Genomic DNA, 14,657 nt, shown 5'->3' with positions numbered 1-14,657 from the left:
TCTTAGGGATTCTGACTTATGAACTGAGATTAGAGACTGGACATCACTTGACAAACATCACAGAGCTAGGAAAAGTTAAAATTAGGTTTTCATGCCAATTTAAAATGCTCTTGGCCATTATGCTATCTGGTCATTTTAGAAGTTGGTGATGAAAGTCAAGCATTCTGGCTGGCCCAGTATTCCTTTCATTATGATCATTGCAGAAACATCAGACCAAAGCAGATGATGCAATCACTACAAAGAAGCTACCCTATGGATGATTTTTCTCAAGGCTCCTTTCATGTCCCCATTCCTCAGGCTATAGGTGAAGGGTTTCATATTTGAGCAACCACATTGTGTTTCACTGAAGCTACTGCAGTCTTCCTGGAAGAATATGTAAATATAGAACTATTGTACACCCCCAAACCTGTCCCATAGAATAAGAACACAGGTGAGGGTTGAGACCCACAGATGGAAAAAACCTTATGCTTTCTATCCACTTATAGCATTCTCAAAATAGAAGAGGCAATTTGAGTATATGAGAAAATGATTTCAGAGGGAGGAATACTACCAAATATGCTAACTGCAAAATAAGCCAGGACAATATTGATGAGGATATCAGAACAGGCAATCTTGGTGCCCAGAGAAATTTCACACAAATGGAGGGGGATTTTCCTGTCTGTATAGAAGGACAGTTGCAACACCATCACACTGTGGAGTAGGGCATTCAAAATGTTATTCAACACTGAGAGTAGAATCAGCTGGCCACAAAAGTGGGGAATCATGGTGACCACATACCTCAGTGGTTGGCAAATGACTATATAGCTGTCATAGACCATAACTACAAGGAGTAAATTTTCTAAATTAGTAAATTTTCTAAAAAGCAGACCTGTGAGAGGCAGCCTGTATAAGTGATGCTCTGATTCTGTGTTTTTATGTTCAGCGGCATCTTTGGGTCTGTGGTGTTGCTTAAACCAATGTTAGTAAAGGACACATCAGCAAGAAAGAAGTGAGGTGTGCAGATTGGAGTTAGTGATGACAGCTGAGATGATGAGCAGATTTCTAGGACAGTGACCAAGTAAACTGACAGGAAGAGGCTGAAGATGAGGGACTTCAGTTCTGGATTATCTGATATTTTCATAAGACGGAACTCTAAACTATCTGTTTGGTTTCTGATTTCATGTTGCTGGCAAATCATCAAATGCCAAAACCAGGAGCATCACCAGTAGCAAACACTATCTCAGTAGAGAAGGGGATGAATGTATGGAATTGCCAACACAGTGCCTTCTGTAAGCACATGGTTGCTTTTTAAAAGGAACTGAAGCTGATATACCAAGTTGTCAACATGGTTAATTCAGGAAGGAGTTAATGTGTGAGTGGTCATTTTTTTTAGTTACACTATCTATACTATTCTGATTATTTAAAATTTTTGTAATTTTATAAGATAAAAATGTAGAATAGGGAAGTAGCTTGAAGATTCCATCTGGATCCCATGAGACCTCAGTTCCATGTAACACAAATAGTACAAATATATGTCAAGGACCAGAAATTGGAAAAAAAGGTGAAGTTTACCAATCCTTCTGCACCCTACCACCATAGGAATGTGAGAGGATTTTATAGCAGTCATCCTGTTTTAGAAGACACTGATTTTTGCTCAGGAAGAAATGTCAGGTACTGGTCATAGTAGACTAGTACAAGTTAAGTAAATAAGAGGTACTTGCATATCAGTGCAGAGGTACGAGGAAGCATGTGAAGAAGATGACAGACAGGAGGATCATGGGTGACTTAGTTCTATTCATCTAATATAAGTACACTCTTTTTTTTATTGGACCTGAGCTAACATCCATTGCCAATCTCCTTCTTCTCCTTCTTCTCCTTCTCCTTCCTCTTCTACTTCTTCTCCTTCTCCTTCTTCTCTCAAAAGTCCCCCAGTAAATAGTTGAATATTCTAGTTGTAGGTCCTTCTGGTTGTGCTATGTGAGACACCACCTGAGCATGCCTTGATGAGCAGTTCCATGTCTGCACCCAGGATCCAAACCAGCGAAACCCCAGGCTGCCAAAGCAGAGCACATGAACTCACCCACTCAGCCCCAGGACCAGCCCCAGTACACTCTTCACAGCTTCACCTGGATGAACCTGTAGTGAAACACCTGCCCTCATTTCCAAATATTCAAATAAGGAATATTACATTACCTGTTTGGTGTCACAGCAGAATGATGCTTGACATCTCCTCTGAATGTATCATCTGAGAGATCTGTCCTCAGGAAATTCAAAGAGATTGAATGAGGTACTAGGTTCCTGGGAAAAAGGATCACCTATAGGAGGAGGCTCAGCTGTGTTACTTCTTTACTGCAGAAGGATTATTGAAGGCAGTGGTTACAGGTTGATGGGAATCTCTGTATCCCTAGAGTTTCAATTTCCAAAGCTCCTCACCAGCTGAGAAACTTTATTGTCACTGTGATCCAAGGCAGTGCAAATCCTTAAAGACCAAGACTCCAAGGAGAGGAATTCAAGGTGGATGGTTTCCTGACTCTGAGGCGTAGTATACACTATTAATAATGCAATTTATAAAGAAAGAGATAAAAACCCTAAAAGGCATATGGAATGATAAAAGACCCCATCCTGAGCAAGGAGAACAAAGCTGGAGACACCAAACTTCCTGATATCAAATTATGGTACAAGACTATAGTAATCAAAACAGTATGGTACTAGTGTAAAAACAGACACCCAAGTAAAACAAAATAGAGTGCCTATAAATAAATTTACACATATAAGGTCAAGTAATCTTTGATAAGGGCTTTAAGAATACACACTGGGGAAAGGATAGTTTCTTCAATGAATGGTGTTAGAAAAACTGGGTATCCACATGCAAAAGAATGAATTTGGATGCATATCTTAAACCACACAAAAAAACCAACTCAAATGGATTATCGAGTAAAACATAAGATCATAAATGACAAAACTCTTAGAAGAAAACATAAATAAAGCTCCATGACTTTGACCTTGGCAATGAATTTTTTACTATGACACCAAAAGCACAAGCAACAAAAGAGTAAAATAAACAAGAGGAACTACATAATACTAAAAGGCTTCTGCACAGCAAAAGGAAATAAACAACAATATGAAAAGATAATCTATAAAGTGGGATAAATATTGCCAGAGCATGCCTAGGATAAGGAGTTAATATTCAGGATATATAAGGAACTCATACAACTTAATATCAAAAAATAGTAACCTGATTTAAAACATGAGCAAATAATCTAAACAGGCATTTCTCCAAAGAAGACATACATGTGGACAACAGGTATATGAAAAGTGTTAACAACACTAATCATCAGAGAAATGTAAATTAAAACCACAATATGAAATCACCTCACATATGTTAGGATGGATGTTATTCAAAAAGAAAAAAGTTAACAAGTGTTGGTGAGGATGTGAAGAAAAGGGAAGCCTGTTCCATTGTTGATGGGAATTTAAGAATGTAAATTTGTACAACCACTATATAAAACACTATTGAAGTACCTCAAAAACTTAAAAGAAGAATTACCAGCAGTCCCACTTCTGGGTATATGTTGAAGCGAAATGAAATCAAGATCTCAAAGAGACACCTGTACTCTTATGTCTATTGCAGCATTATCAACAATAGCCAAGATGTGGAATTAATCTTAATATCCATCAATGGATGAAAGGATAAAGAAATTGTGGAATATACATACAACAGTATATTATTCAGCCTTAGAGAAAAAGTAAATCCTGACATTGTGACAGCATGCTGAATCCGGAGGACCTTATTCTAACTATAATAAGTCAGATGGACAAAGACAAATATTGTATGATCTCACTTGTATGTGGAATGTAATGTAGTCAAAACACAGGAAGCATAGAGTCAAAAAAGTGTTTACCAGGGACTGGGAAGAGAGAAAGATAGAGAGGGTATTTCCTATTATCTTTATGAAACAATGATTTGGAAAAATTCTCTAATGATATATTAAAGGTGAATAGCTCATCGGGATGTTAATGTTTAAAGATGAATTGCAATACAAAAACTCTGCTTCCAAGATGAGAAAATATGAACAAGCATGAAGTTATGAAAACAAGTAACTCTATCAGAATGGATCACTATCATTTGGTGTAAATTTGGATTCTACCACAAGTGAGTTTATTCCAAGTTCCAGCAGGTGCTTCAGAAATAAGGAGATTTTCAAAACTATATGAGAAGTCTCTGTCTCTACATTTGTTTGCTGGGACCATTATGAAACATTATAAGGGATATTACAAGGATAAGAATAAATAGACAATATCACCAAGCACAGTCCTTGGCATACGGGAACTTCTTAATATCACCTATAGTGATTTGTAAATGGCATGACCATGAATGGACAAACTGGCAGGGTTCATCATAGGGAAGTGAGTGAGGGGTGGGACAAGATGAAAGAAGAGGAGAGAAAGAAAAAATAATCCTGGCATGGTAACTGCAAGTTTCAGGAAAGAATTCATTCGCTGACATTTCCACTGTAAATCTTGCTCAAGTATAGAAGTAGAGGGAGGAAGCAAGCCTTGGTACATTCCATTCTGGTTCATTAACTTCCACTCCTTTGCTCTATTCCCTTGTCTTACAACAATTTATTTCTTCTCAAAGGAATGGGCATTTTCATTGTGACACATATGCATATACAGACATGCACACACAAACGCACACACATATGCGTGCATACAAACAACTTAAAACAATACCAAGGAACTCAAAAACTCAAGAACGTAGTTGCCTCTGGGAATGGAAGAAAATAAATGGAGGAAAACAAAAATGAATGTCATCTCTATACAAACTATTTTGTTACTTAAAGAAGAGAATTATTATGGCAAATGTCACCATATACTAATTCGGGACACAGATCCATGAGTACTTGTCGTGATATTCTGTGTTATTCTGCCTTTCAAAATATGTCATAAGTTACTAAAGAGATATCAGTACTGTGGATGTGGCCTATAGGATTTGCCTAGTTCTTCATCCCTTCTGTCAGAGTTCTCATGGAAAGGTACCAGGGGCTTCCTTAAAAAGGAACCCAAAGAACCAGGCACAGAATGATAAATATAAGATGACCATTCATCTCAATCCCCTGTCCAGAAATTAAGGAATACTTTAGAAAATTCGGGAACACTCCACAACATTTTTCAAGGGAGGATTTTTCCTGAGGTTGGAAAAAACCCTAGAATTTTAGTGTCAGAGTAGAAGATTAGCAGACCGTTTAATATTGTTGCAAAAGTACAAGAAGATATGTCAGATGATGGACACTTAGGCAGACACTTCATAAATGAATAAGATCAAGTCATCTTTAGTATGTTACCTCTCAACCCCAGAACGACTGGTAGACAAATGCCTCTCTCTATTTGAAAAACAGACTAGAGAACTTCAGATGACCTGACTGCCAAACCTAAGGAACAACATTCAGTTCTTACTTTGACATTAAACTAGACAGATGGGAGCCCTGTTCTCAGAGAGCATGGAAAGATAGAGTTTAGGGTTAGGCTGTTGTGCAAAAGTGATTGTCCCTGGGAAGAGGCTCAGGTGTGCTGCCTAGTTATCTGAGCAGGGCTACTGTGTAGGGTGGCCACAGGCAGATTATTGGCAGTCTCTGTCCCTTGGGAGTTCAATATCCAAAGTTTCTAATTAGTCAAACTCTTTTGCTACCATTCGGATCCCAGGGCAGTGAAAACTAATTAGAAGCAAAGCTCAGAGAAGGAAAAACTTAAAACTGGCTAATTCCTTCATCCAGAGATGCCAAAAGTATGCAATTCTCTTCCATCTACCTATCTGTTCATATCCATTTCAAGTGCCTTTCACACATGGACAAAAATTCCTTCTGTAATTGGATTCTAGTCTTCTTTCCTTGGGTACACTCAAAGGCACCCTTTATAATAACTATCAAAGGAAGACTGACAGGACATTTAGGTTCAAAAATGTAGTTTATTATAGGGATATATATATGTGAATATATATTATATAAATATATATAATATCTTACATATAAAACACAAGTGATAATATAGCAAAAACACAGTAAAAAGCATATTCTAAGGACTAACACTATGTATAGCTCATTGCATTCTGTTTCTACATATTATATTCAGAAGTTCATTATATTCCCTGTAATCAAAATGGACAGTGCATGGAAGAGTACTCTCAGCAAAATGAAAGAGTAAGTAGCTTAAAGCTCTCAAAGAAACATTGAAAATACAAACAAAAACTGTCAAAAATTGTCAGAACTCCTGAAAACACTCCAAATTTATGGCAACCAAGTGAGTGCTGAATCAAGAAAAATCAACTTCAAAATAGTAGAATAGTCTTGTGGCATTTTCACTTGCCCTTGCTCCACTCCCTCCCTGGCATGGCAGTGGTCTTAGTACTAAAATGGTCACAGCCTGTGTTCTCAGTTTGACACTCTGGTCCACAGATTCAGCAGAGGTGCAGTAGGTCTTTCCTTAAATCATTCTGTACGTCTGTTCTAACCTGTCTGGGAACAACCCAAAGGACTGAAACAAGGCACTCATCTCTGTTTTTCCTAACTGAAAACTCATACCGGTGAAGTAGGGGCATTGTTCAAAAACACTGAAAACAAAACTAACGGCCTACATATGCCTATGGTAAAGGACCAAAACGTAAAATAACCAGCTAAGTCCTAGAGTAAAAAACAAGGAAAATTTTCTTTAGCAAATTAGGAGATTTAAAAGCAGCCAAGTAAATGGGGGTATTTAGAAAGCTACATGCATGTCCATGGCAAGACTATATTCAGAAAAGACTGAAGAAGATCCTAAAGTTTCATATTGATCTCTCGGCTCAGTGCAAACCTGACTAAGTGTTGAAAGAGCACTGAAGCACAGATTCAATCTGTAAAGACAGAGAGGTGTGCTATTTCCTTTTTTGTTTTTGGTTTTGGTTTTTTTGCATCACTCTTGCCACTCAAGGAAATCTATCAAAGCACTAGCTAAAGAAAGTTAAAGAACAGTTTTCAATGATCACGTACCACAAGAATCACAGTCCTTATGAATACATTTTGGGAAAGTCGCAAAACAAATAGACTACTAATACCTTCAACATTTTTTCAAAAAAGCAAAACTCTAGAAAATATGCTGAAAATATGGTATACAGAGCTACCACATTATAATATTGACTCAGAGGAGTGAAAAGAAAAAAGAATACAGAAAAGTGAGCAGATCCTAAGGGACCAAAGGCACACCATGAAGTGAAAAATATATATATATATATATATGTATAAAAATTATGGGAGTCCCAGAAGGAGAAGAGAAAGAGAAGGAGATGGAAATAGTATCTGAGGGAATAATAATCAAAAACTTCCCAAATATGGTAAAACACATGAGCCGACAAAAATAAGAAACTCCAAGGAGGATAATTCAAGGATACGAACATTAAGACACATTATCATGAAACTGACAAAGCCAAAACAAGAGAGTCTTGAAGGGAGCTCGTCAAATATGAAAACTTAAGAGAAAAATCAACTCATTATACAAAAGGGACTCTTAATAAGATCAACAAACTATTTCTCATCAGAACCACGAAAGCCAGAAGACAGTGAGATAATGCATTTAAAATGTGGAAAGAAAAAAATCTCAGACAGGAATTTTATATCTGAAAAAATTTCCCTTCAAAAATGAGAGAGAAATAAAACATTCCAGATAAACGAAGTTGAAATATTTCATTAGCCCTCAGTTTAGTCAATGAAAATATTTAAAGATTCCTTCAGGTTGAAATATAAAGACACTAATTTAATGTTATATGAAAAAATGAAAGTTTCTAGTAAAGATAAAAGTGTAGGCAAGTAAAGGACACAGTATTTTATTTTTCGTTTACAATTCAACTTTATATTCCCCATTGAATTTTAAAAAGAAATGTAAAATTTTTTAAATCTATGCTATTGGCAGCAATGCAGAAAATATTTAATTTGTGACACTAAGAACATAAAGGAGAAAAGACAGACCATAAAAAAGCAGGGATTTTGTAGGCAATTGAACTAAAATTGGAATGAATCAAACTATATAAATTATAAATTTGGCATGTTAAATTAAATTCCCACGTTAACCACAAAGAAAATTATCTGTATATATTCAAAAAAGGAAATGAGAATGAAATAAAAAATGTTCACACTCACAAAAAAGAAGATAAGGCAGTAATGGAGGAAATGAAGAACAAAAATCAACTCTTAGACACACAGAAATAAATTTGAAAATCAAAGAATCAAGAATCTCTATATCAATAAGTATTTTAAGGGTAAGTGAATAAAACTCTCCAAGCCAAAGCCAGAGGATGGAAGAGAGATGAAAGAAACAGAATGTGAAGATATGATATTTACAAGAGACACACTGTAGATTCACAAACACAAATACATTATCAATGATAGCATGGAAAATGTACTTCAGACAAAGAGTTACCGGAGCAGAGTCGATATCATAAAAAATAGATTTTAGTTCAAAACTGTTTAAATAGACAAAAAAGATAGATATAAAAATATAGATAGATATAGAGATAAAAGGGTGAATAATCAAGGTGATATAAGAACTATAAACATATGGACACCAAACAACAAAACCTCAAAATACATGAGACAACCATGACAGAAGTGAAGTGAGAAATATATATTTCTACAATAACTCTTAGAGACTTCAAAACAAAACTTTCTACAGAGGATAGTACCTCTGGATAGATCAAAAGAGATAGAGAACTTGAAAAATGGCATAAACAAACAAAACTTAACAACATATACAAACATTTCATTTAACAACAGCAGAAGATGCATTTTTCTCCAGTATACATGAAACATTCTCCAGGATAGATCATATGTAAGGCCATATAGCAAGTCTCAATAAATTTAAAAAGAGTGAAATCATACAAAGTGTCTTTTCTGATGACAACATAATAAAACTAGAAATCAATAAGAGAATACAACTGGAAAATACACATAAGTGGAAATTAAACCACAAACTCCTAAAAAACCAAAGGTATCTTACCAATGAGTTTTCTCAAGGCTACCTTTATTTCCCTGTTCCTCAGGCTATATATGAAGGGGTTCAGCATTTGAGGGATAACAGTGTACATCATTGAAGCCACTGCAGTGTTTCTAGAAGAGTTAGTAAGAGCAGAACTAATGTACACACCCAAACCTGTCCCATAGAATAAGGAAACAACCGAGAGGTGAGACCCACAGGTGGAGAAAGCTTTATACTTTCCACCCACGGATGGCATTCTCAAAACAGAGGAGACAATTTGAGTATAAGAGAAAATGATTCCACACACAGGAATACCACCAAATATGCTAGTTGCAAAATATATCAGGATGTTATTGATGAGGGTATCAGAACACGAAAGTTTGATGACCTGAACAACTTCACAGAAAAATAGAGGTATTTCAAGGTTTGTGCAGAAGGTCAGCTGCAACACCATCAGACTGTGGAGGAGGGAATTCCCAAAGCTAATGAACAGGGAGAATAGAATCAGCAGTCCACAGAAGCGGGAGTTCATGATGACCATGTACTTCAGCGGATGACAAATGGCTACGTAGCGATCATAGGCCATAACTGCAAGAAGAAAATTTTCAAAGCCAGCAGAAACCAGGAAAAAGCATATCTGTGTGAGGCAGCCTATATAAGTGATGCTCTGATTTTGTGCTTTTATATTCGCCAGCGTCTTTGGGATTGTGGTTGTGCTTATACAGATGTCAGTAAAGGAGAGATTGGAGAGAAAGAAGTACATGGGGGTGTGAAGATGTGAGTCAGAGCTGACAGCCCAGGTAATGAGCAGATTCCCCAGGATGGTGACCAGGTACATTGACAGGAACAGGGAGAAGATGAGGGACTGCAGTTCTGGATCATCTGTCAATCCCAGTAAAAGGAATTCTGGAGCATCTGTGTGATTTCTGGGTCCCATTTTGTTGATGAATCTGATGGAAAAAATGTGGTGAAAAGAAAATACAATGAATGGTCCCGGAATAAACAGCAAGAGTATCAGCTGGGAACTTTTTAAGAAGGAATAATGATGGTACCACTCCAGACTTACTCTGACTAACTCAGACTTACACTGAGAAACTCTCAGGTAAGGACCAGCAATCTGTTTTAGCAAGCCCTCCAAATGAATTTGAAACGTGCTAAAGCTTGAGAACCAGTGCTTAAATAAAAAGAAAATAACTATATGTATATTGTGAACCCAAGAGAAAATTCAAATCTTTCTGCTAATTTCTCCCTTCCTCATCATCTCTTACTCTTACTCTTCCCTCCGCTTCCTTTATTGGCTCTGATTTATATTGATTACCTACTCTGTTTCCCACCCTTTGCCAAGTGCTGAGACTGAAACAAAGAATAAGATATGATGTTTCCATCAGAAATGTCTCTTCACTCAAACAAACAGAAAGATCTGAATTAAGTTACACAATCTCTCAAGTAGAGTATGGTCCCCAAACTTTTGCATGCCTCAAAATCATCTGAAAGGCTTGTTAAATTACAGATGAGTCAGATCATACTATCACTCCATTTATCCATTAGAAACTTATGTAAGGTGAGGTTACATCTTTGAGAAGTACTTGGTTAGTTCATGGCAAAGACTAAGTCTGAGGTCAGATCATCTGACTGCTGAATTGACTCACTTGATTAATCTCTGTTAAAGCCTGTTAATAGTACAGAATTAGCATTCCTAAACCTTCACTCAGGTTTCATAATTCCCTGTTAAAACTGTAATGTATTCATTTTGATCAATGCCCTAATTCTTTTGACTTACCTGCTAGGTATATCCACTTCTACCATGAGGTAATGTGTGTCAGATGCACGGCATCTATCTGAGTATATGCTCTGTACTTGAGCAAACATTGTAGTATGTTGCCTATAAACTTGAAGTTCATAAGACTCTCCCATGGAAACACTACTCAAGTGCATTAGTGATGGATAAGCTCTAAAACTTTGTCAATAAGATTCGCTGTCTCATCCTAAGCGAATTTCTTCACTTAGGATGATAGGTGGCATATTTTTTTAAAAAGAAGTTAAATGAGAGAAAGAATGAAATGCATATGCTCCTAAGAAAGTGATAAAAGTAGCTTCAATTCTTGGTCCTTAAAAGTCAGAGGCTTACAAGATAAGACAGTTATAAGATAGTCAAGCGTCTGTAAAGTGGTCTCTCAATGTGGGAAAAGAAGTGGCTGTGAAAATCTTTACCATTTGGTATATTAGATGCAAGCACTCTGAATTTAATATAGACCAGCACTTGCTTCGTTAATGGGGGGCATTGTTCACCTGTATGGAAAGTCTGATATTCTCATTTCTGTAATTGGAACTGTGATAACAAACAATAGGGATGTTGCAATGATGAGGAATCAATGGAGAAAAATCATCCAGCATGACACTAGGCATTCAGGACCCTCATACTGACATTTCCCACTGCAGTTTTTTGTCTGCCTTGAACAACAGCTCCTGGAACGTTTCATTGCTCAGAAGAAACAATGGAGTATGGCAAGTTGAGGAAAGAAGATAGAAAGAGAGAACATCCCTAGATGGTAACTGCAAATTTCAGGGAAGAATTTCTGAGCTGAAACTCCAGCTGGGAACCTTTCAGAAAAGGAATGAAGGAAATGTCAATGATATCAATATTCATTTGGCATAGACATGTGATGAAATACATAGCAATTAAGATTAATCAAATAACAAACCAAATCATATATATGAATAAACACAAATAATGAAAATTTACAGGGGAAAAATTTTGTATGCAAAGAAGTCTATAGAATGAAAAATTATTAACATTTTTGATCCTACCTAGATAGGTTTATTTTTATTATGGATTATTCACATAAAACAAAAGTACAGAATAACAATGAAGAGCTTGGTACTCATCAGTCAAATTTATCAAATTCATGCATTTCACTATTCTTATTTAGGTATCTTTATTGCAATAAATCATACAGGTAGGAATGAAGTCTTCACACCAAGTATTTGAACAATCTTGATTCTTTTCTCTCTCCACGGGAACCACTATATGAACTTCATGTACATTATTCCTCTGTAACTTTTACTGTAATTTATATTATTGTTCCATAAACAATTGTATTGTTTTGCATTTTGAGAGTGTTATAGATACCAAACCATACTGTATATTTCACTTATAATTTTCATCTTTATGCAATTTAATTTTAATTAATGTGTGATATACTTAGTCCCACTTCATTAATTTTAATTAACAGAGAGTATTCCAATACATTGTTATATAACAACTTATTTCTCCATTCCCAAACTAAGTCTTTGATTAATGCCTTTCAACCAATATATGTTTATGAGTTTATATACAATATAAAGCCATGCATGGGGGATACCATTACATTCTAGATGACGTTGTCTCTAGGAAGGGGAAAACAAGAAGTGAGGGGGATACAAAATAGGTCTCTTCTGTATTTATATTATTTTATTACTTCATGAGAAAGACCTGAAGCTGATATAGGAGAATGTCAACATTTGTTAATTGTGGAATGAATGAAGAATAGTCATATTTTACTTTACTATACTACCTCAGCTGCTCTCATATAAAAATGCATGGTAATTTTATAGAGAAACAGTGTAGTAGGAAGGCACTTGACTGAGTCTCTCTCTGTCTCCACCTTCTCCCTAATGTCCTCACAGCCCAGTTATAGGGCTAATGAAAACACTCTTAGGTAAGATGATTTATCAAGAACCACACATGGAAATGAAATGAAAAGCTGACCAAATCCCTTCCCTGTAGCCACAGAAGAATTCAAGTTAATGTCAGAAGGTTTTATAATAGTGATCGCGTTTGAGAAGGGGCAGATTCCTGCTCAGGAGGACAACAGGTTCTGCCATTTTTTATGGAAAATAGGAGACTAGCCAACTGAGAGTTGGCTGGGTATTGGTACATACATACCTGGGAACTCGTCAACAAGAAGACATAGGCTGCAGTCTCATGGGACACTTGGTACTGATCATTTCATGCATGTTCTCTCCTCATTTCTTTCCACAGATGAATTTGTAGTAAAACATCTGTCCTCATTACCAAAGCATCAACTAAGGGACTTTAAGTTACCTGACTGGCATCACTGTGGATTGATGCTTGACATATCACCTGAATATTTAAGACTGAAGATACGTCTTCAGGAAGAGCAGAGAGACCAAGTGAGGCAAAGCGCTCCTGGCCAAGAAAGATCATCCCTGGATGGAACCTCAGGTGTGATTCTTCCTGACTCGGCAAGGGCTGTTAATGAAGTTCTTGCAGGCTGACACATTACAGTCTCTATATCCCTGGGGGATCGATATCCAGAGCTCATATAAACAAATATTTTCTGTGTCATTCTGATCCCTGGGCACTGTAAATCCTTAAAGACCAAGACAACGGAAGAGAGGAATTCATGATGGCTAATCCTCAACCTTGTTAGGCCAGGTGTACAAGATCCAGTTCTGCCACCTGTTCAGGTCCCCCTCCATTTCACATACCTTGCACACATGTACACATATTCCCTTTGTAATGAATCCCAGACTGCTCTTTTTAAAGTTATAAACAAAAGAATTTCTGTCTGATTAATGGTTTCTTGGAGCCTGTTTCCAAGTTTAAGTGTGAAAACATAGTTCATGAATGGGGTACAAATAATATATTTATAAATATAGCTAAGATATTATAAAATTCAAACACTTAGGGATATTTCATTTTTAGAGTCACTGTTTCCTGTACCTTAGTTTCTGCACTCTATATTTTACACAGAAGAATCTGAAATATCTCTGTGATCAATTGTGATTGGGGTCAATATACACAGATTTCAGACTCTCCTTTTAAACTTTGATAAACACTTTTCCCTATTTCCACACAATAGATTCAAGGTGTAATTCTCATCATATTGGGAGACTTTGGGTTGCACTATGGTTCTTTATTTTTAGTTATGTTATGATAAAAATCAATGCCACTGAAAGGCCTTAGTGTTTATTTTCTACGTTATCTAGGAGATCTCGTGAGATTTCATTCATAATTTAATAGATGGGGATGATGCTGCACGTTAAAACATACTTTAAAATATTTTTCTTTAGGGATGAAGCCCAGATGGATCACTGGAGAATTCTACCAAAATTTAAAGGAGAACTAACAGCAATCTTCTTGAAATTCTTCCAAAAAATTGAAAGTGTGTAGACACCAAGCACCCTTCCTGAGCAAATAGTGACCTAGATTATCAGTGCCCTGCAGAGAGGGCTGGCAGGTATTTCAAGCACCTGAGTCCCTTAAGCCACTTCATTGCCAATGTATATGTAAGACTGTTCTTTAAATTACTGTTTTCATTTCAGTGTCCCATCAATTGGGTTATTATCACAAAATTCTTTCTCTAATTTTTGTAATTAATAGTAGTATTAGTAGAACTTATATCATGAAAATAATCATTTTTATAAACTCCTTCTACCACCACTAACAGAGCTCTGATTCTTGCTAGCCTTGTAGCTCAGCACTTTGCTTATATTACCTAATTTATTCTCTCAACAGACCTATGAGTTGATATTTTTCTCATTCAACGATTTAAGTGATGTCACTTAGGTAACATAAGTTTAAGTTATGGATACACGGATTCACGACACTCTGGTAAGAGGTGGTGAAGGTGTTTGAAATCGGGCTGCCAGACTTTGGAGTGGACCTCATACCA

General features: G+C 36.4%; 1 protein-coding gene and 1 pseudogene across 1 annotated transcript; both read right to left on the bottom strand.

Annotated features, from left to right (window-relative positions):
* On the bottom strand, nt 235–1,120 carry OR7G75P (olfactory receptor family 7 subfamily G member 75, pseudogene; annotated as a pseudogene).
* OR7G58 (olfactory receptor family 7 subfamily G member 58) lies at nt 8,978–9,916 on the bottom strand. The gene is given in 1 exon segment (NM_001391167.1): nt 8,978–9,916. A coding segment is annotated over 1 exon segment (939 nt).
* Nucleotides 9,917–14,657: the final 4,741 nt, after the last annotated feature.

Source organism: Equus caballus, chromosome 7 (assembly GCF_041296265.1).
Source record: "Equus caballus isolate H_3958 breed thoroughbred chromosome 7, TB-T2T, whole genome shotgun sequence".
NCBI lineage: Eukaryota > Metazoa > Chordata > Mammalia > Perissodactyla > Equidae > Equus > Equus caballus.
The sequence above is the reverse complement of the archived record's forward strand: the minus strand, read 5'-3'. Positions and strand labels throughout refer to the sequence as shown.